General features: G+C 40.1%; 2 protein-coding genes across 3 annotated transcripts in view; one reads left to right on the forward strand and one right to left on the reverse strand.

The window, feature by feature from the left end:
• Positions 1 to 32: 32 nt before the first annotated feature.
• On the reverse strand, positions 33 to 4,265 carry LOC113161945 (TBC1 domain family member 24-like). The gene is made up of 11 exons (XM_026359810.1): positions 4,008 to 4,265; positions 3,581 to 3,795; positions 3,208 to 3,469; positions 3,003 to 3,119; positions 2,456 to 2,872; positions 2,082 to 2,321; positions 1,794 to 1,949; positions 1,136 to 1,199; positions 911 to 1,009; positions 526 to 805; positions 33 to 396 (listed from the first exon to the last, which is right to left on the reverse strand). Exons 1-11 carry the CDS (start codon positions 4,166 to 4,168, stop codon positions 221 to 223), a joined length of 2,187 nt encoding a protein of 728 aa, XP_026215595.1. The 5' UTR covers positions 4,169 to 4,265; the 3' UTR covers positions 33 to 220.
• Positions 4,266 to 5,512: 1,247 nt separating this feature from the next.
• stx8 (syntaxin 8) overlaps positions 5,513 to 23,049 on the forward strand; it is a 32,597-nt gene continuing 15,060 nt past the window's right edge. The window contains exons 1-6 of one of the 2 annotated variants that reach the window (XM_026359731.1): positions 5,513 to 5,629; positions 6,408 to 6,507; positions 6,623 to 6,717; positions 7,012 to 7,122; positions 9,789 to 9,916; positions 10,762 to 10,854. In XM_026359731.1, the coding sequence (XP_026215516.1) occupies positions 5,613 to 5,629; positions 6,408 to 6,507; positions 6,623 to 6,717; positions 7,012 to 7,122; positions 9,789 to 9,916; positions 10,762 to 10,854 (544 nt within the window). In that variant the 5' untranslated portion in view covers positions 5,513 to 5,612. The remainder of the gene's footprint in view (positions 5,630 to 6,407; positions 6,508 to 6,622; positions 6,718 to 7,011; positions 7,123 to 9,788; positions 9,917 to 10,761; positions 10,855 to 23,049) is intronic. The other variant, XM_026359732.1, reaches the window with a different exon arrangement.

Below are 23,049 nucleotides of genomic sequence, written 5' to 3' on the forward strand. Positions count from 1 at the left end.
TATATATATATATATATATATATATATATATATATATATATATATGTAAGACTATACAAATAAATTTAACTTGACAATGTGTGAATGAATGCGCATTTCATAAAATAAATATTCACAACAATACACATAAAAAAACAAGTTGCACAAAACAACAACATCAAGAAAAACTGGTTTAGGTTAACAAAACAATGCAAAGTTCAAAGGCTGCTTTGGCATTATTCTACGGTGAGGGAAAACAGTGAGAAAGGGAGATCGAGTTCTGGATGCCCCACACTTCCAGGGACTGGATCTTGAAATGTCCCTTGCAGAGTGGGACACTCTTGAATGTGTCACAAGGCTCAGAGTATCCTTCCTCGAGGTCTTCCCGTAGACAGAGAGCGTGGCCCCCATCACCACCTAAGAGAGGATGCATACAGCACATCAGCAGGGCATGTATAATGTAAAAATCCTGCTGTCAGATGAAGTCACTATTTGATGAAGGCCCGTCTACTTTACTCTTCTCTGCAATATATTGAACTGACATACCGATGATGAGCTGACTGTCACTGGCTGCTATGAACATAGAGACTTCTTGTTCCTTGTGTTTCTTGGACACTTTGGCTGTCATGAGTTCCTTCGATGGGGCACTGAAAGAGATCATCAGGTAGCGCGGGTCCTGGACAGTACCAGCAGGACAGGTCAGAATTGTGTCTGAGGTGCAGGCAGTTGAGGAGGTACAGTTGCGGGCTCGAACCTGCCGAGGGTAAGCTCCTGTGGTCATAATGTTGACCGTGGGGTGCTGGTAGCGCTCCATGCTAGGACGGAGCTTAAAGGGTTAAGAGACAATGTGACATGCATTGCAATTTAAGGGGAGTAACAATGAATGACAAAGAAGATGCACTCACTACTATCACACACTTCATTTACTTACAGTAAAAACAAAGCATTCTCCAGTTCCAAAATATTTAAGCCCCGCAGAGTCATGCCTTCTTCTCTCTATCATATCTGTTGACAGGAAGGCGCCAAAGACCTGAGAAATGAGAATGTGTCAGAACCATCTGAAATGCATTATCAGCATTGAGACATCATAGGTTCAAAACAAAGGTTAAAAAATGATCAGATGTATCTCAATATTAATGATGTTATCTAACGTTACCTCTTCATCCTCAGTTTTTATCATCAGGATTGTTGGGTGGTGTCCCTCCACAAGTGAGTAAAATCTACAGTGCATAAAAGACATTGATCCATAAACTACAGTGTCTCCAAACCAAGCTCACAAACAAATATTCTGTTGACACCATCTATCTGTGCTGCATATTATTTGAGAGCTGTATATCATTTGATTGTAAAATGAGTGTATCTTATTAAGAGGGGCAAATGCAGGATATGATCGATGTTACCAACTCAAATGTCTTTTCGTGTAACTCGTCTTGTGATGTTTTTCAGAAATGCTCATTTCTACGTGATGCTAAACAAAACTATTTGTTTCAACTTGAAGCATTTTGCTGCATAAACATTTGCCATCATTCAACTTTAAGCAAACATGTTGACAGTGAAAACACGCTGCCTCTCTCTGTTAGTTCAGTTCTGTTTAGTTTTTTACTCTTGGCAGACAGTGTTCAGCAGTTTTGGCTCTTGAAGACCTGTCCTGATTTTATAATGCATATATTAACAAACAACATTTAAATATAGATGAAGGGTTTTGCGATACGAAGGAGACATTCATAACTATAAAGTAACATGAGCTTTTAGTGACATTGAACCTTTTTTTCGTCTCGAACAAGGTTTCTTAGTACTGAACAAGAGTTACTTACGAAGCAAGACTTTTTCCGTGTTCATTTGTACTAAACAGCCTAAAGGGGCTGAAAAGGGCAAAGCGCTCAGGTATCCAGGCCCAGATGACTCTCATCTCAGTCCCTGTCACAACACTGGAGCTGAAGTTGTTGAAGTCCGCTGTGTCTACACATTGTCTGGAACATGAACCATTGGCACGGTATGTTAAATTTCAAACCATTCGATAAAACAAAAGTTTCCACAAACTAACCGTCATAAAAAAAAACTTCTATCAGATTCCTTTACAAATACACCTCTCATTGACGCACCTCTTCTGGTGGACGCTGACACCTTTTTGCATGAGGGATTCTTTATTGGCATTAAACAGGAGGTTGAGCTCTCTCCTTGTGGCCGCTGGAGTCATAAAGGCCGTCTCCAGAAGCTTCTCAGTTGTGCAGTGTCGATCAACATTCTCCACAAACCGTTTCATATCTGTTCTGAAGTCCTCCACATCTGCCACTCGAGATGACACAGATATTTTGTACAGGCTTAGCAAAGCCAGTGCCACCCTACAACAATGATGAAATACTTATGAAATACTTAGTCTAATCTATTATTTCTCATTTGTGCAAAGTGATGTTGATTATGTCGTTGTTATGACATATGACATGTAAGATTTAAGGATTTGTATTTAACGACAAACCTGTAGAGGACCTTGTAACCCTCCACTAGGTAGACATCTAGCACTCGGATGGCGTATGTGAATGGAAGATCAGCAAAGATCCACATTATCCAATCAGAGTAAAACTCAAAGAGGTTTTGGTGAGAGCTGGCCACCTGCTTACGGATGTCTCTGCAACACCTGTTAGCAAGGTCTCCAAAGGTCATACAGGAAGCATGGTAGGTGAGGAAGGTCTGGTCAATGTAACGCTTGTTGGGGTCTTTGCAGCAGATAAGCTGGGACACACTGTGGAAACAGTCGGCTTCATCTTGGCTGAAATGGAGGATGAGGGAGACCAGAGCAGGCAGGATTGGGCAACAGTTGATGTCTGGGAAGCATTTACCAAGGCAAAGGAGGACCTTTTTAGCAGAGTTCAGACCGGCTTTGTTGAGACAGTATCTGGAGGAGAACAGAGCAAGCAAAAGTCACTTGATCATATTCCACTGCAGCATTTAGGCATCTTACCTGTACCTATATGTATGTGAATTAATCAATATTATCACAGAAACCTATTTATCGCATAACGTACCTGGGTATTTCTCCTGCCTCCATGTACTCTGGTACTGGGTGGGTACTGTTTTTTTGTTCTCCAAAGAGCTCCTTGGCTAGTTCACAATAGACATCTCTATCTGGAGTGACGGATCTCCTGTAGATATAACATCATCAACATTCAGGTCATTTGAGTTTACACTTTCAATTAAAATGTAGCTACTTGATACGGCAAAGGTCGTAACCTTGAATTGATGCCATGGATGATGTGATAGTATGCTTTGGCCCTCAGTGTGTGAGGCATGGCCCAGAATCCTTCCCGTGCCATAGTTTTCAACTGCTTCTGCTCACTCTTCAGGATCTGCTGGTATCGAGCTGCAGCTTCAGGATGAATCTTCTCCCAGTCCACAAACTGTCCATATTTCATGCCAGAGCTGGAGCTGATCTCCCAGTTGTCCAACTCAGAGATGGTAATCATAGGCACTGACTTCAGATTACCTTTAATGCCTGAGCAAAATATAAACAGATTTTCCTCAACATTGTATGTAGAGTCATGTTTTCAACAATGTTTTTTTAATTTAGGACTAGACTCTAAAGGACAAAGCCTTATTCCAATACCTTTAGTTTCTCTGGGGATAGAGGACTTGTTTGGTTTAGACTTGGACTTCTTGGAGGTGACTGGAACACCAGTCCCATCCCCTTCTCTCTTCTCTGTTTTGGTCACTTGATCCTGGTGCAGGGAGCTTGCCCGCTGTCTCAGTGGACTTGAACTGTTGCAGTTTTCCACATCACAGTCGGAGTAAAGCCCTGATGTCTCATAACTGTAAAAGGTCCTAGGAAGCATTTGATTTAGCAGAAATTATGTATTAATGTAGTATTCTATACATCTGTTTAGTCATTTGTTTTGTTGGCCTTGTATGTCTGTTAGTCCATTTTCCTGAATTGTACAGTGTATGCAGGTTGCTCTCTATTAGTTAGTATTAGTTACTAACATAATTTGAAAAAAGAAATAGCACAGGTCCTTAGGGTAAATGTGAAAATTTACCTGGAGCGAGGTCTTAGAAGGGTTTCTTCTGTCTGTGTCTGCACACCATAGTTCTTATTGTCCCCTGGGCTGTAATAGGAATGAGACATTAGCCTGCTTCTGCCTCCTGCCAAAGAATCCAAATCTTGATCAGAGGACGGGTGCACTGAGATTGAAGTCATATTTCCACAATGGGAGTACTCCAGCTCTTCATCTGAAGTTTTATTCTTTTATAGACATACAGGTTGGAAGGTAATTTGACTCCTGTTACTAGCTGCATGGTCTGAAACTCTGCTCTTATATAAGCCTGTGGGCTGTGGCAAACCTGGTTTGTTTGTGGTGATGTCAGTCACCAAATGAAAGGTTCTACTAACTGTTTTTTTTTTTTTTTTAACTCTGGGAAAATACGGTGCCATTCTGGGAAACAATCAGTCTCTGGACAGCATATTTAGAAGCAAAATACAAGAAATTATACTCTCAGATCAAATGACAAAACACACACTTTAAAGTTTGAACAAGTGTCCTTCAAATAACCCTAATCATTGCAACTCTTATTCATGCCATTCATTCAATCATACACATCCACTCTTCAGAATTGTTTCAGTGCTACTGCAATTAACAAACTGCTCAAATTGAAAAGAAAGTTTATTTATTTATTTTACAGGGAAACCGATAAAAAACATTCATTGTTCAAAATAAGGTCATGAGAAGGAGGAGGGTTGCATGTCGTTCTCTGAAACTGCTCCATGCCTGGCAGCAGAATGCTAAATGAGTTTATTCCAAGAAATTATTCCAAACATTATTATTCTACACAACAGATATTTGTTTTGATCCAAACATAGCCGCTGTTTGGTAATGAAACATAAAACCTGAATCACCTACATGTGGGCTCCACGTGTAGTTAAACAACAATTATTAGGCCAGTAGGTGAAGACGGCATGCTGTCATTCCCCCATGCCAGTTTCCATGATGATAAGGTCAATCTAACTTTGTGCTGAATTTCTGTTGTGTGTATTTTGCCAGAAATAAAAGATAAATACAAACACATACACTCCACTCAGGGGCCACTTTATTAGGTATACCCTATCTAGTGCAGACATCAATACAGCAGGTTATAACTTCTCAAGTTTTGTTAAAAATGGCAGAAAAAATGTTTATTATTGAGGTCGATGTGGATGGTGGACTGGGGAGTGGATTATTTTGTGTGGTGGCCAAAAAGTCTATATTCCAGGCTACTCTATACACAATTTAAATGAAATTCAAGTCACTCTGTGGAGATGATTGTAGTGTTTGCATGGGATGAGGCATGAGGATGTTGGCATGCTACTTTTAATACTAATCTTTAAAAGCAGTTTACAGGAGTAGACTTTTACAGGAGTAAAAGTCACATACATTTTAGGAAATAATACAAAAAAGAAATAGGCAAATGTTGAAATCTAACTTTTCACGAAAAAGCCCTTTTACATTATTTTTGTATTTATATAAATAAAACGCGACTCCGGATCAAATGGTACCTCGCAGTGCGCCGTAGTGACGTCACACCCAAACAAGAAGCTGTTTCCTGGTGATTACTGCCGGATGGTACTAAATAAGTTAATTTTGTCTTCATAGTTAAATGTTCTCATAATGTCTCAGGATCCCTGGTAAGTAATGACGTTGAAAGATAGAATAACTGGGCTCAGCTGTATCATTAACTATTATAAGCGATGTTACAACTATCATAGCTACTGTTTGTGCGTCCAGCTAGCTAAAGTGGCATCTAGCTCCTCTCTTAGCCAAAATACAACAACTTAAATACGCACGTACAAAATCTTCTCTTTATGTGTTAGTGTGGCGATCGTGAACAAAGGCACATTAAAGCTGCTGTTAAAACAAGAACTTCGTTACATGACGTTATCAGATCCGAAAGAGGAAAAAGGCGAACGAAGAATCCATCACATGATGTTGGAGTGTGACCAGCTAAACACAAACATCCCACTACATGTATATGAGCGGTGAACTAAATCCTAACACGATGGAGCTCAAGCTTTTAGGGTTGTCGGGTGTATTCCTGAAGGTTAATTTATTTACCGATACGTAAAGTACTTAACAACAATAAACTTCACCATCAGTAACGACCAAACATATATATTTAGTCTCTTCTGTCAGTCTGGATATTGAACACTAAAGCCAAACTAGCTAATAGTTATTGAATATTTGTATAGGTTGCACCACAATAAGAAACACATACAGTCAGTCGTCTTCACCCTGTATTAATCCACAAATTAGTCATTCAGTTTTTTGGTTTAATTATCATATTGAACACCAAACCTAAAAAGATTTTCTGTAATTTGCTCCATAATTGATCTGTGCTGTTTGTGATGAGTCGGTAAAGATGGCTCCTTTTACATGACACCTCTTATGCTGTTCATTGATGTATAGGTTGCAGAATTATGATGCTACTTGCCGCTTGGCGCAGGAAATAGCAGAAAACATCCATGAACGGAACAGGCAGCAGAGAACAGGGGGGAACCCTGCAAAGGTACTGAAGTGTTACACGTGCAAAGAGAGAGGCACTCGTCCCAAATAATTCCTGAAATAGTTTTCTCAGTAGTTTTAATATTTTTATCTGTTGTGAATGTCTTCTGTCTTTTCAGATTAACATGACACTACGGGCATCACTTCAGAAGCTGAAACAGAATATTGCCCAGCTCAAAGAGGATTTATTGCGCGCTTCATCATCTCGGCGCCTGTATCCTTTCTTCTGACACATTGAAGTCATGAGACTGAGATTACATTTCCCACTTGAGGGTTTAATTTGCTTGCATTAAAAGCTGTGTACCTATAGAGGGCATCAGAGTGCTTCAAAAAGGTCTGCCCTAAGTGGGGAAGTGTTTCCCATTAGAAAGGTTTTTATCTTTATTGGTTAAGTCTTAACTAAGCCAACAAGAAGTGTCAGTCTCAGCAACATCATCTATCTATCATTCAAAATGGTAATGGTAAAGTAATGTTGACATTTTGCGTGACCTTAATGGGACCAAATCAGGATGCAGTCAGAAGCTGATAGGAGGCAGAACCTCATTGATGACCTTCTTACCAGAGAGACGCAGCTCAATGCCAGCTTCAAGGGAGACATCACAGAGCCAGAACCCTCCAGGCAAGTTGTTTTATCCTGAATGAGAGGAAAAGTTAAGAAACACAATGCGTTTTATACTGGTCAAGAGTGGAATTCTGCTATTACTACATTATCTATGATGTAGTAATAGTAATGTAAGTTCACTTGTCTCCTTGCTTGTACCCCCTGTACATCATCTTCATATGAATGTAGAGTCAATGAATTGCAAAACACTCGCCTGAAAAAGTCCACATGTGAAGCACTTTCCAAAAACAAAAAAAAAAAGTCTAAGACAAATAGTTGCTTAAGTTTCTCAAGATGTGTCACTGTTGGTCAACGTCAGCTCTTTGGAACATGCCACTTATCATTTTGTGATAATCCTGTCATTTATATTTACTAATATCTATCCCTGGTTGCCCAATTAAAAATAATGAATAGTCAATCTCATGTCTGTCTTGGCCACAGAGGTCAGAGGCTCTATTCTCTGCTTTGATGATATGTCACCAGTGACTAACTTTAAGTGAAAGTCTTTGTACATCTGGTATGACCTTTTTCTGTGCTATCACTTGGAAGGAAGTCTCTCTGTCTGCCATTTTAACTGGGGGCTTTACTGAAGAGCTAATTCTTCTTCATTAAGAGATTTGCTCGCTTTGCACTGTTGATCACCCATTTGGCACTTCCTGAATGGACACACACACACATATACACACACACACACAAATTCATTCATGTGAATGTACAACTGTGTATGTGCGTCTCAGAAAGAATAACTTTACGGTTTATAACTCTTGAATGAGCAGTTATTCTAGTACCAGTGGAGGTAATCAAAGAGCTGGATGCCACGGCGGATATCCTCTTCATCATCCGAAGTCCTGTCAGCGTTGCAGCTTTGACAAACCTCTGGCAGCAGACAGTCATTATTTTGTGTAAGATTCAGCCTAGTGCCAACCAGGTGATATTTGTTTGGACAGGAAGGGGAACCGGTGTCATGTTAACTTCCTCTAGCTTCTCGTGTGTTTTATAAATGTTTGGGTTTTTTAATGGTTCACCTATGCACAGGACAGTAGGCTGACTTGACAGTAGAACAAAGTGTCACTGCTTCATTACAGCACATTTTGGTCCACATCTTGATATGAGGCTGCCTTTTTCTGATATCTTTCACAAGTTTTGGTTTTGAAGTTGATCTACTTAGCAGTGCTTTATACAGACTTTCATCCTTTTATAGACCACACACCCAATTACATGAAAGGCTCAGCAACAAAAAAAAAAAGTCTCACATGAAATTTGCTAATACATTAGCTCAGCAAACTGTAATCATGAGGTCGCATGGTTTTTAATTCGCACAGTAAAACCTTAAAACTTAATTTAATAGTGATCTGTGGTGGGTAATTTGGAGTTGTGGGTAGGACCCATTCCTACTGTGTGGTCTCAGAGGACAGAATGTGGGGTAGATTGGCCATGCTTGAATAATCTAAGCCACTCTTTTTTTTTTTGGGAGATCCTTGGTTAGAAGGAATGGGTTGTGGTTGCAGAGGGAACTATCCATCAAAAAATATATTTCAGACTAAGTGAAGAAGTACCTGGTGCCTAGATTTGAAGGCTCAGTTCACCCTGTTGCCCCATGGACCCACCTTTCCTAACCTTTCCTTTGTGTTAGATTGCCCTGGAAATAGTTGTAATTAGTAAAATCTCGCCTGTCTGAGTCACTCAGTCAGGATCTGGGTGCTCAGGCCTGGATGGAGAGCTGGCACACAGTCTCAATCACACATGTCAGACTGCTTTGGATCCCCTACTCTTCTGATGGTAGTTGTCAGACTAGGACATAAATGAATGATGGTTGAAAAAAGGGATGAATCAAAATAACTTTTACTTTTAAATTTGAAACCATTTGTTTGAATTTACGAATGATAAATGGAATTGTGCTAACTGGACATCAACATGACAGCAAACACTTTGGTATTATGGTATTAATATTTCATGATATCCTTATTTGTGGCTTAGGTAATTTTTCCAGGACTACGACGACATGCTCTTGGCAGACATGGCAAAATCCAGCCTCATGCAAAGACCCTGAATCTGTCACTGCAAAAAAGCCCAGGAGGGTGGCACAGCTTTAAGCTATTAACAGAAGAATAGCTTTTAAACCGCACAGCAGTATTTAGCACAGCACAGTACAGAGCAGAGCGTTCTCTGGTCTGTCACTTTTGTCAGAGAAAAACCTCCCCAGCAGTCTATGGTCCTGTGACAGATTAACACGCACTGTTTACACACTCCGCTGGCTAAGCTGGTATTTCTCAATCATTCAAAAAAACTTAAAAGACAAAATGAGTAAATACACATTTTCTTCTGGGATCTGAAGGGTTTTGTTGTCATAAAATGTTTTAAAGAGTAGAGTTAAAAAAAAAAAAAAAAAAAAATGGGAACATGCCCTGTACAGATGTGTATGGTACTTTTATCCCGAACCAGGCATATTGCCTGTGTTTACTTACATTACTTAAGCTCACTGCATGCACGAGGAGTGCTTTAGACCTATGGGTTGAAATAGTGATTGAAGGGTGCTTTTGAAATCTCCTTTCATTTAAACTGTACTGTTGGCTGATTTGCTTTTGGTACTTAAGTGGTTGTTCTGCTTTTTGGATAGAAATATTTCATGGTCTCCATAACCCTTTTTATTTATTTAATTATTTTATGATGATGACGTTTCACAGGTCAAAGTTGATGGCTGGAGGAGCGAGTGGAGGCATGTCAACCAACCCCTGGCTGGTCAATGAGTCGGAGGAGACTAGAGGGCTGACCTTTGGAGAGATCAAACAGCAGCAGCAACAAATCATTGAAGGTAATAAGTGATTAATGAGAGATATTCTGCTTGTCTGAAATCAACGGTGCAGTTTTGTTTCTTTATAATAAAAGTATTAAGACTCAAAGTGAGAGTGGACACCATCCACTGCATTTACCTTACAATATCAGGCATCACTGGGATAATATTTAAAAAAAAGAAACACCCAAAAAACGGACTCAATGTCACACTTCGTTGCTGTGTCTCCATTACAGCTCTGGTTATTGTCAGTTTTGGGATCAGAGATTCCTGTTAAGACAGTAAAACCAAACCACATGGAAGTTTCTAGTCCCCTGTGAGATTCCTGGTGGAGTTGGGTAATGGTGTATGCCCCAACCTGTGGTCATAAAAAAATTCTTGTGGTACAGAATGTGTCAAACTTGGAAACTCAGAGAGCTTCCCTTCCCTCCTCTCCTCTCCTCTCCTCTCCTCTCCTCTCCTCTCCTCTCCTCTCCTCTCCTACATTTGTTTTCGTCTTCACCTTGGCAAGCCACAGTTATAATAACAGGAATAAGGCTGAGTGGGGTAAAGTACTGAATGACTCACATACGGCACTGTGAGCTGAGCTGGACCCCAACAGTCTGTCTTTTTATTTCGCAAACGGTTGCCTCATTATTTCGCCCGTACAGAAAACTGTCGCTGTGCTATTCTTGAGCTGACATATTAAAAAAAGAATGCAGCATTATTTGTTTATCGAACCCCGCTGCTAAATGTAAAGTTGATTCTTGTCCAAATAACACTGTTGATAGATTTAATTTTATTTTTTTACAGTTTTGCATGATATTGGCTCTGTCTTTCTCTGCCCCCTTTATAATATTTAACATTTCTTACCTCTTTTCTCTCAGCCCAGGATGCAGGCTTGGAAGCCCTAGCAGCTGTCATCAGCCGACAGAAGATAATGGGCCAAGACATTGGCAATGAGCTGGATGAACATAATGGTAAAGTTGAATGTGCATGTGTGTCTGTACTTAATTGTCAAAAAAAATTCCATACACATTACACACTGAAGTGTGAAAGCAGACATACTTGTTCTGCAATGGAATGACATGCCTCATGTAACTTGTCGGGCAGCGATAATTCTTCACATCACAACACTGACGTGTTGTAGTTAGTATCCACACATGCACACGTGCCACCCAACTGCCATTGTAGGTGACCTCACCTTCGAATTGCTACCCAGCCTTCCTACCTGAACTGTAAGGGTTATGTTTTCTGCAATCAGATATGCTCAAGGCTAATGGTGTTTTTGAGTTATTATCTGGCAAAATGCCTGTTATCAATCCATAAATAGCTTCCCTCACAGCTAAAATGCACTATACAGAATGGAGTGCACCGCTTCAGGCGATTTTTCGGCTCAGACTGGTACTTGAGACCTAAGACATTGGGACGATCATCTGTCAACCACCGAACAATTAGATCCTTTAATGCATTGCTCTCCGAAGACTGTAGCATTCAATAGGTCAGGGCACGAGAGATGTACCTTACAGAGAGGATGTGTGTGTTGTTTTTTTTTTTTATTTTAGTTAATTTGTCTGTCAGCTTTCCTTCTGACAATCGGGGAAACAGTGTATTTTTTCAGTTCAAAAACAGCTGGTTGATAAAAGAGGAGAGGGAACAGTTGAATGTAGTGAGGCAAAGTGATGCTGTGATTGGGCGACTGGTGTCTTTATCACACGTTAAAAAGCAGTAACTCTGCACTGAAGATTTCTAGATAGATAGATACTCTGATAGAAAGAGTATTCTACATTTTTGTGGATTGCCTATTTGACCTGTAGCCTAATCTGGATTTGCATCATACATTACTTATTGTCCGTTTCTGCCCTGATGACGAGCTTTCAGTTGGGAAAAGAAGGCGTTGTGCTTTCCTGTAATATCCTGTCTGAGCATTTGTACCCAAACAAGTCCAAATGTTGTATAACTGAGCGATCTCGGCTTGGAAACGAACGACCTTCCCCTCTGCCGAGACGGAATGGCAGATGTTTGGCTGGTTTTGGTTGACACCAATGGGACAAGGGAAAAGAAGGAAAGGAAAGATGATTGTTTTAGCCTGCTCTCCTGTTACCACATTGAACTAGAGACGGATTGTTGCTCTAATGCTCCGGCTGGCGTGTTTTTTCAGCTTGATGTCAGTGTTTCCAATAATATGAACCTGAATGGGTGATGGGAGAGCCGTAACTGAGAATTACACCAGTTTCACTTCAAGTAAGCGAGAAGGCAAATGATTTTTGGCCCTGGAAACGCCTGCTTGTCACTTCTCCTGTTTTTTTGACCCAACATGACTTAAAGGTAGATTTGAAAAGAACTCAACTTTTCATTGCGTTTATGGTCGAACACATCTTCGCCACCTGTGGATATTGTAATTGGCTTCACGTGTTCAGACTGAAACCGCAGAAATGCGTAGAAGCCCTCACACAGTCCCCTACCTTTAATGGTAACAGCTTAATGTAAAATATCGTAACAGTATATATCTTTATATACTGTCTGCTGATTCTTAAAGAAGAAAACCACTGTGCGTGCATTGTGACTACCCCCTTCGGTCATGCAGACGGGTTAAGAGAAGTTAAGAAAGCTAACCTCTTCATGGACCACTCCTCTAGATGCTCGACTGTCTTCCCACAGTTTGCAGCCAAACCTCAAATTCATAAAGCCTGCTGACACGAGCTAGCTATTCACCTACTAGAGTTCCGAGTTTTACTTTCCTTTTGTGGGTCTTATGCTGCCCCTTTAGCTCCCATTGCGCTCCATGTTCTCCGTTCCCCTATTTTCAAAACTTTTTATCCCCCCCATTTCCCTCTATTAGCCAATATGTTCATGAAGACAGTGTTTTCCGTTCTGTCTTCAGGGCATGCCAACCTAAAGACCCAGACTTCAGGGCTCGGAGAGCGAACGTTTTCTCCACACAAAAATAAAAATTACTGGAATGTTTTTCTTTCTAGATTTGTACTTAAATTACTTGGATTATTGCTTGAGACAACTTTGTAGGTGCTGTATTTCTTACTTGTATTAAATGTCAAAATCGACAATATAAAAAGTAAGAGGATAGTTTAATGTTTTTCGCGGAGGCAGAGAAAAATGGATTTTAGTTGAGAAGCAGGGGGAAAAAGCCAGGCTCCTTGTTGATCTTGACAGTTGGCGCGTAACCTTGGCGTCTGACTGTCTTTCCATCTTGTAGGGTTCCTTTTCCCCCTGATCACTGTGCTGTAACAGTGTTTTCCTATAAATAGATTAAGCTCTTTGTAGTTTGGCTGCTCAAGTGTAACTCATGACCCAAGTGCAGTGGAGGTTGCAGTCATTTCCTTTTAGAGAAACAGTTCCGGCTGAGGTCAGCAAGGAAGATGACCCTTTTTCAAAGGTTTCGTGATGAACCCAAAACCATAAGCTGTTCCTCACTCAGCTTCAACTGCATCGAAACGGACCGAAATGAGCGAGAAGACTGATTATTTTCAATTTCAGTCAGTCTCAGTTTTATGGCACGTAACATTCATCTCTTGCATATTGAAGGTTTTCCCATCTTAGCTGCCAGTCATAACAAAAACTGAAATTCAATCATGATTGTTAGTGTGTTAAAATTAGTTAAGGATGTGCTGTCATCAGGTTTTTCATATTTCTCACATAATACTAAAGATTTATATATTTTCATTTCCACATTAAATGTTCCAGAGAATAGTCACACACATACCAACTGGAATGGCTTGCATCAGCAGTAGTTTCCCAGTGGATACCTCATTAAACTGCTCCTATTGGCAACAGTTAGGTGCTCTTTCTTTTGTCAAACGTTTAGGGGGTTCTTCTGAATTGGATTTGAGTGATGCTGACATATTGCTGCTGTGACATATGCCATATATTGTAAAAGCTCCTGTCTGGAATTTGCTTTTGTACGTATCTCACTATACAATAGGTGTGACTGGAATGAATGTGATGTACAACTCACTCACTTACACATAGTGACAGATTAAATCAGTTTTAAGTATATTGGTGGAGTGGGAGTTTCACACTTCAGCAAATCTACTCCTAAGATCTCCCCACAAGCAATTCAGTCACTTTCATTTATTGCATATGTTGACCTTCTCGTCCTGACCTGTCCTGTTTTTCCTTTGTTTGATGATAATACTTTGGACTGCTTGGTATTGCTCCTATCTTTGGTAGTTATATACTGCATTTGGTATTGGAGAAAAACTGGGCAGCATGGTGATATGGTGGTTAGAACTGTTTCCTTACAGCTAGTAAGTAGGACCTGGATTTGAATCCAGTTTCCTACACTGCCACAGGTCTGTGTATATTTCACTTCATTTGTCTGTCTGAAAAAATGGATATAAGAAAATGTTTTTTTTTAGGTTTTATCATGACACAATAGTAATTGTAAATTGGAAAGTAAGTACTTTCCGGACTTGAGTTTAATGCCTCTATTTTAACCCATATAAGCAATCGGACGTAAACACCTGGAAATATCTTTTGATGTCAAACCCAAACCTTTTCTGTCTACAGCAAAAATAAAGGAACTAGCGTCTTTTTTCCAATACTTTTGGAGGGGAGTGTATATGTATTTATGATTTTTACTTCTGCCCTGACACTCCTAATGGAAGTTTCTATTATGAAAAGAAGCTAAGTATGCTTTCTGCTTCTACTGTATTCATAATGGTGAGGTAGTATAGAGTCATTTGTGTGTTCCCATTTAGGGATTTAAGGTGCCGTTCATGGACCCTTTAATAGATAACTGTGACATTGACTCAGTTTGTCACCTTTTGGTAATGGGAGTAGAGTGTTTTGAAACCCCCAGCATAAGTATTCTTTAAGGAAAGTGTGTGTTACATTCCCGGTGTCCTGTCTACTTGTAAACAGCCTCTAAAAATCAGAATTGACTTTGCGCCTTTTGTGGACGTTATTTCTGGCTAATAATTGGATCACTGATTTGATTTTACATCAACAAGGCCCAAGTTGGGCAGCCATAATGACTTCCAAATAAACAGAAGAGTGAGACGCGAGAGGCACGTCCTGCTGCAGCAAAGTGACATCAGCTGTTGCGCCCCGAGAACCCAGCTCTCTGCTTGCTTCTGACTTTAGAAACAGTTCGGTGAGCAAATAAACCCTACTAATGATAGCACTCGACAGAAAGTCAGTGTGGTTATAGCTGTAGATTGATTTATTGTTTGTTTGATTCCCTCTGTTTGAGAAAGAGTAAGTTTGAAAAGTATGGGTTTTCCAGATGGCACGGCAACGCGGAGAGTCATGGAGTGACGTTCTAAAGAGTTTGTCATCTGAGAAATGTCAAATTTACCACGAAAGAGAACATCATCTTGTGTGACCGCCATATTGGCTGAGTGGTGTTTGACTTTAGAATTAGGGATAGTGTTAGAAACCCACACCATAACAAGCTTTAGCTTCACTCATTTCTTATAAGAAAATGGCAACTTGTGGCTGTACTTGAAATGTCTTTGAGAATAACTGATGTCAGATTTTTTTTTGCTGTACTCCTACAGTTTAGATATGCAGTATTGTTTTTTTTTTACCGTTTCCCTAGGTAGTGTCAGAGCCCATATTTGGCTATTTCTTTAAACTTATCATTGAAGATTATAGTCTCACAAAATCTCAATGGACACTGACAGCCTTGGCTTTGTGATTGAACGACAAAAGCTCACTGTGTGAAGATGCAGCGCCACTCACAAATTCATGCGCTAGACATCCTCACCAGGGTACAATCAATCATGAGTCCTTGTGCCCTTTTTTTTTTTTCTCTATCCATCCATCTTGGCATCCATCTATGTCTTAAGGTCTGTTGGTGTCACAACGATAGAGCTGTGAGGAAGACGGGGCTAACAATGACATGAGGGGTCTAGGGTCACATCAGCTGCTGCCAAGTGATGAATAATCCAGTTTATTCACAGTAAGGAAATTACCATTTTGGGACACTAAAGAAAAAAAACAGCTGAAGATATTTCATCAGTCATGTCTTCTTGTATTTACCTCAGTGGGTTGAGGTTCCTCTTCTCAATCAGAGTGCACGTGCTTGGACTTTGGTTTACTTTGCTTTCTTATGATGGAACCTAGTGAATCTATTTTAGGTGTTTTTTAAGCTCCTGTTATGAAGTGTTTTTTTTTCTTTAGAGTTTTTGATGGAGGTCAGCTTTTTAAGCAATTTTACTTACTTTCAATACGTTTAATCTCTGCAGTGGCATTATCAGTGGCTGATCTCAGCATCCGCTGTGGTGGGTTGCATGAAAAAGCCATACACAAAAAGGTTGTGTGAATGCTTCCTTATGTGGTTCTTCTGACAGAGTGGCCCACTGCCATACCTGGCATCAATTATTAGGATAACTCCACATGTTATAGGCATTAGTCTCCTTCCTAACAGAAGGTATTGTTGATATTCTATATTATATATGTCCTATATGCTGCTCATATACAGTGTGTTTGTTTAGAAAACAATACTAATGTAATACTCAAAAGTGAATTATCAAAGACAACTTTAAATTATATATTTATATTTTCAGGCTGACCTTACTCGCTTTTCATACATGTTTGTTATTATAACAAAAACAGAAAAAGAAGAATTTAAAAAAATCATCTTTATGTCATTTATTTTAAAAAGATACCAACACGGAGTTTGCTTTCAGCCCAGGAGGTTTTCTCCCGCATGCTTTCTGCTCTCCGGGCTGCTTTACAAGCAGGATCATGGCTTGGATTTATCTAGATCCATCTGGAACAAATGTGTGCTGGTGACAGTTTTTTAGCAGGAAAGGCCCCACATTAAAGAGCCAGTGGCAAAAATTCTCAAACTACAGGAAGGGAGAAACTTATGTGTGGCCATGGTAGAGAGGAGCGGTGCAGAGACACAGGCTGTGAGGCTGCACAGTAAACCACAGATTAACAAGATCAGCTCTTCTGGGCTCCTGTGAACTATGCTTATCAAAAATTTAACTTACAAAAGATGTGCTCAGTAACCAATCAAAGTGACTTTACGACGATTTACGAATTTGATAATTAAGGTTTGATGCCATTCTTTAGGCCAAAGACTAATACAACTTTGCGCTCTCTATCAAAACAAGCAAAACAACACATTTGTAGGAGTGAAATTAAATCTAATTTTGTTTGTAAATTGTCTTTTTGCTAATTAGATGACAGAAAATTAAGGTGCGGTAGGAAACTTTCAGAAGACATAAAGGTGCATTGGAACGCACTTCCTGTTCTTACATTCGGGAAGATTGCACTGAAGTTGATGAGAATTTCACGGTGACTCATTTCTGGATGATTTTCTGTCTTGTGTAATGGATATTATAGCACATTGAGAGGTATCTACTCTCTGTGGATCAAATGATCCCGAGTGTGCATGTTTCTGGGAGCTGGTGTTTAGTGTCAGATGCCTATGATAACATTTCTCATTTAAGCCCTGTTTGACTCAAGTGTTTTAGCACTTTTAGTGGTGCCAATGCAGGTCAGGTTGGACAGGTTTGTTGTTAACCCTAACCCTTTAAACCTTGACATTCTCTGATGCTCAGACGTTCGCACTCTTTGTCACATGCGGTGCTGTAGCACAGTGCTGTATGACGAAGACAGACACCTAGAGAGGGCTGAGGTGCGGTCAGGCCTGCTCGGCTCATCTGCAGAACCCGGATCGTATCCAGATGTCCACCGACACGCCTGTGGAGAGACTGGGCGAGGTTGTTTCCCTTTTCACTCGCTGCTTCATCCATCCTACACGACGCACAGAGCCACCATGCTGGCAGTCACATGCTTTTTCACAAACTATTAATTGTGCATAATCCCTGAATGACACTAATAAGGATAGGGAAAATGTCTAATAGGTATGATTTCACTAAGTTGAAGATGACACAACGCTTGGAAACACTTTTAGGATTAGGTCCTTTGAAGGGTTTGATCTTATTACCATGTCTATGGTTAATCCTTCTTTTGAATACTGTCTTTAGTGGACATTAATGGGGGCGTTAGCTGGCTTTATGGCTTCTACAGTGATGCAAACTTTCTGGCCACAGCTTCTACAATGCCGTACACTAAGTACGTCTCTTTTTTTATTACATTAATACATTAATCTGCTAAAATTAATCTGTTAAGTGTCGGAAACAAACATTACATACTATTGTGGTCAGACACTTTTAGTCATTCGCTCTTTCATTAAAATTAATCATCAATGCAGAGTGGGAATCCAGCTTCACCTTATTGTCTCTCATCATAATATTTGAATCGTATGCAGACAACTGAGGCATATAACCTGTTCCGGGACAAACTTTGGTATTGTCCATATCTGGCTAACATGCAATATGTGAAAGTATATAGTATATATAGTATTACCTCACTGGGTTACCTGCTCAAAAAGAGGATGTTATGGTTTGACTGCATGTTGCTTACACAGCCAAGTCACTGCTGTGTCCTTTTTTTGAGAGAATTGCCTAGTGTGTGTGGTATGTGTACAATTTAACGGAAAGCTGATGTTGATACTGTGCTGTAATTTTTCCCTGGAGAGCTTTTGCGGGCAGATTGTCCAGGGGAAGCACATTAGGCGTATGTGTTGGTGGTATTGGTGGTTGGGAACGTCTGCACTTTCAGCTGCCAGTTCTTTTGGCTCTGGGCAAAGGATTCCCTGCCATTTAATGGTACCTTGGACTGACTCATGCTTGGCCTGGTAGGTTCCTTTTGGCTAACACAAGTGACAGCGGGAACAAATCTCCCCCTCTGTTTATTTAATTGCTAACCGCTCCGGTTTGGAGACTGCATTCAAAGGGCCGACGAGCGAAGAACTGCCTCGCGTTCCTCTCAGCCTTAGGGTAGCATGGGTCATTCCACATAATGAGTGGAAGGACTTACTTTTCTATGTCTGCTTCAACCCAAAACCAGCACGTGGTTCCCATTTAAGCACAGGGGGAAGGTTGCACCTTCATCTGCTGGGCATTTTTATGTGTTTATGTGTGTGTGTGCAAGTGCACATATATACATCTGTTCTTTTGCAGTCTGAGCTCTGAGTCTGCGTGCACAGAGGTGAGTGTGTATATTTGAGAGTGTAAGTGCCTTGTCTGAGTGTGAGACCATTGCGTTTGTTCTGACATTGTGCGCCACATGTTCAGCACATGTCAGGTTGTGATTGGCACACGGGCCATATTTATATCTGCATGAGGAGCTCAGAGGCCACAGGCCAGCCTGAGAAGGGATGGAGTTCGAAGTAGACGTCAGTGCAGGACCTCACACACGCAGACACAGACACAAAAACACTGACACACATGAGCAGAATGTGATAGAGAGCAGGGTGGGCTAATCTCACAGATGCACAGTGCAAAGACAGTGATGCAAGGGAAGTCTAAGATTTCTTTCAGTGAGTGAGGGGGTGACATGGAAGGAGGAAAGGGGGGGAAAAATAAGGCTTTAGAAACTAAGGAGACTAAGAAGAATGCTCAAAGTAAGTGTGAGATAAGGTACAGAGAGCTTATTCCCTCAGTGAAGAACTTAGCTATGAGAAGTGGTAAGGGAAGAAGACTCAAATATCTCTAAGTGAAAACTGTTCACTTAACCTTTATATACTGCATGCTTTGGCTGTGATTTTAACCATTAAAAAAACAGACAGCAACTGTAGACATAACATTTATATTGTTGTTACATTACAGAGATATTTGACAGGAGGAAAGGTAAGTGATAACTATCACTTAACCCTCCAGGTGATCTGTGGCCATCAGAAACTCTTGCATGTCTTTAATCGTGTTGCAAAATGTGTCATCTTTCTAGAGCGGCCTTTTATTCTTTATCCATTGCACCTGTTGATCTTCGCTGATAATGATGCGTGTGTGCAATCAGACACAATCTACAGGTCAAACTCAGGAGGACACTTCCCCCTAGACAAAAACAGTTTCAAGCTTAAACCAAAAATAAAACAGGACGCCCTTTATTGTCTTTTTTTTTGTGTGTGTGTGTGTGCGTGTGTGCTTAAAATGCACACGTCCATTTTAGTGCTGCAAAGCGATGTGCTGCTTGAACAAATATGTGCCCCTAAAAACGCTTTTGATCTGTTATCTAATCATTCTCATCTGTTTCACTCTTGGCTCAATACCAGTCTCTCGTTTAGTTTCCAAGTCGCTATTGTTACACGTTCAAGACGGGCCTTTGCTTGAAGAGTAGGCATAGTCTCTGTCCACACTAGAGAGAATGAATACACACAAAAGAAATATGAAGTATACAGAGAGGAGACTGATGCAGTTTTTAATTATAACTTTTATTATTTTATGATTTTAATTTTAAATATTGTACCAAATTTCAATTCAATTCAATTCAATTCAATTTTATTTGTAGAGCGCTTTTTACAATTGACATTGTCACAAAGCAGCTTTACACAACCAAAGAACAGTACAAGAACAGTGAATGTGTATGAATCATAATAATCAGATTGTCCCTGATGAGCAAGCCGAGGGCGACAGTGGCAAGGAAAAACTCCCTGAGAAGGCAACAGGAAGAAACCTTGAGAGGAACCGGACTCAACAGGGAACCCATCCTCTTATGGGTGATTACATTCTGTGTAGGCAGCAGTCCAGTATAACAGTTAATGTCAAATTTGAGTTTCAATGGTAAACTATGTTGTAGTAGCAAGTTGTATTAAGTAGTCTATATACATATAACTGTGTTACTTAGTAAGTAATTATTTAGTAGTTAATTTAGTATAAACATGAGATTTTTTTTATTACTATTGTGGTTCATCTATAATGATTATACACGTAAACTTGTTGCTACAGTTAATCATTACAGAGACACAAACTTTCAGAGGAGATGTGTCTGTCTCCACTCCATCATGCAATCCCTCAATGAACCCACTAGTGGGCACTATGGGCAGTGATGGCTCACCAGTTCACATCAGATACAATGATTCATGGTGCTTTTTCTTCCATGGGATAAATATGTCGTGGTGGTGGATTGATCCAAGTTTAGGGTAGATGAAGAGACAGTCACAGGATTTGTTAATTTATTTAATTCCTCTGACAAAGCTTCGTCTTCCCCTCCAGTAATCAGAACCCCCCCCCTTTTTTTTTTTATTTGCTCATCGTATGGGAGAGATGTGTAATTACACAACAGCTGTTTAAATAGCGCACTGTCAGACTTAATAGCTGCAGTGTATGAGACTTGTACTATTGTGCTGGAGTGTCATTCATTCATGTGTCTTCTGTATATGCATGTTTTACTAGGTGTCTTTGTATCCAGCTAGCTTTTTTTTTTTTTTTTAACAGTGTATGAAGCCAACCGTGGCACATGTGGCCTTGCTTCATATTGCTGCACCACTCTTAGCTGTCCACAAGCTATGTGGGAGGCTGCTTCCTCTCAGGATGGGAAGTTGTTTCAGCTGCGCTGTTTGGCCAAACATTTATTCTGGCCTCCATGTGTGGAGTGTAATTACCCTAAATCAACCATGCACTCACTAAGATTTTTAGTAATCATGTGGATCTCATGTGACACCCTGGTATGCCGAGTGTTCCTGCCTCTATTGTCAATCTCTAATTCTAATGAATTTATTTTTGACATGAATGTATTTATGCACAGTATTTCTGTATTAGGTTGTATAAAGTTCAGAATGTCATTACTAAACGTAATCTGTAATATGCATTACTTTTTTTATTAGAAGGAAAATATATAATTTGCAGTAGATAAAGAAAACTCAGCCTAATACATTAAGAAAATTGATGCTATGGTTAAAACAAGTTAAGTAAAAGCTGAGCTCTGAGGGGAAGAGTAGGGGCTGCAACGATTCATTGATTTGTAGACAAGTCATCCGTAACTCTTTTTATTTTAGAGTGGTAATCATTGAAGTAATTTCTTACAAACAAAAATGCCAAATAATTGCCATTCCAAGCATCTCTAATGAGAATTTGCTTATTTTGTAGTCACATTAATCAACAAAACAACAAATCCATGATACGGTGAACTTTGATTTGGACAAAGCAAGAAATTTTCTAAATGTTTTTATACTATTAATTAAGAAAATTATCAGAATGTTAACTAACGATAAAAAGAATAGTTAATTGCAGCCCTGGAGCACAGTGTCATTGGCAGGTGGACTGACAACACCTGGCCTAGACATAAAAAATACGCCCAACATTGTCCGGCCACTCTCTCCATGCCTGTTGAATTGGCACTATATTCTGTAATTCTCTAAATTGCTCTTTCCATTCTTCCCCGCTCTTTGGTTCTCATTCACCCGCATTATGGCGAGGCTTCCAAACAACAGCTCAATATCTCTGTAAAACTAAATTGCCATGACTGAAAGTGATGATGTTGAAAGACACCGCAGCACTTGATTTGTGTTTGAAGTGCGCTTGACCTGCTCGTTATCTTGCTTTCAAGTTACCGATAGCCACACAGTATCTATCAGAGGTGCCAATAATTAGGACTTTGAACTTAAAGAGTCATATTGAAAGAGTGTGCATGATTTTGTGTCCAAATTTGATTCCACTTGGTCAGAGGATTTTCCAGACTGGATAACTATACGGTAATGTTTCATGTTCCGCATCCCCACTGATCTTCAGCAGACAAATACCAGCTGGCCCCGAGCTCTCTTTTCCACAATAAAACATCTCCATCCTGTCCTCTCTCCGAACAGCGCTGTGGGTTAACGCTGTGGAGATGACTTCAGTCTGGGGAACAAATGCTTGTCGGAAGTATGTTACATCCGGGAAATGTGTGTGCTTGCACCCAAGTGTGTGAGCCCTTCCCTATTAGGCGTGTCTGACTTTATGGTTTTTATAGACACAAGTGTGTATACATGTTTGTGTCAGCGTCTTTGCATGAGAGCGTGTAGCTCCATGCATGTGAGTGCAGCAAGACTGAAAGAGGGTCTGGCCTGAAGATCAAAGTCCCTCCATAACTCCTTAGTCAGTCAGCCAGTCAGCATATTAGCGGGAAACGCCACTCACCACGAAGAATGTTAGCGAGTTATTGGACTCATATCATTTCATTTAGAACACAGTTGTTCATTTAGTGAGAAATTCTTATTCTTGTGGACGTGGTACAAACAAACACAAGTAAAGGTTCTAGGTCTTTGCAGTGTTGACGTAATGGTGATGCCACTTTTAAACCCACCAACATGCTTTTGGGAACCTAAGAGTTAATACATTATTTTGTAATTTAAAACATGAACTTTCTTTAACTAGTAG

This window comes from Anabas testudineus, chromosome 1 (genome assembly GCF_900324465.2).
Source record: "Anabas testudineus chromosome 1, fAnaTes1.2, whole genome shotgun sequence".
Taxonomy (NCBI): domain Eukaryota; kingdom Metazoa; phylum Chordata; class Actinopteri; order Anabantiformes; family Anabantidae; genus Anabas; species Anabas testudineus.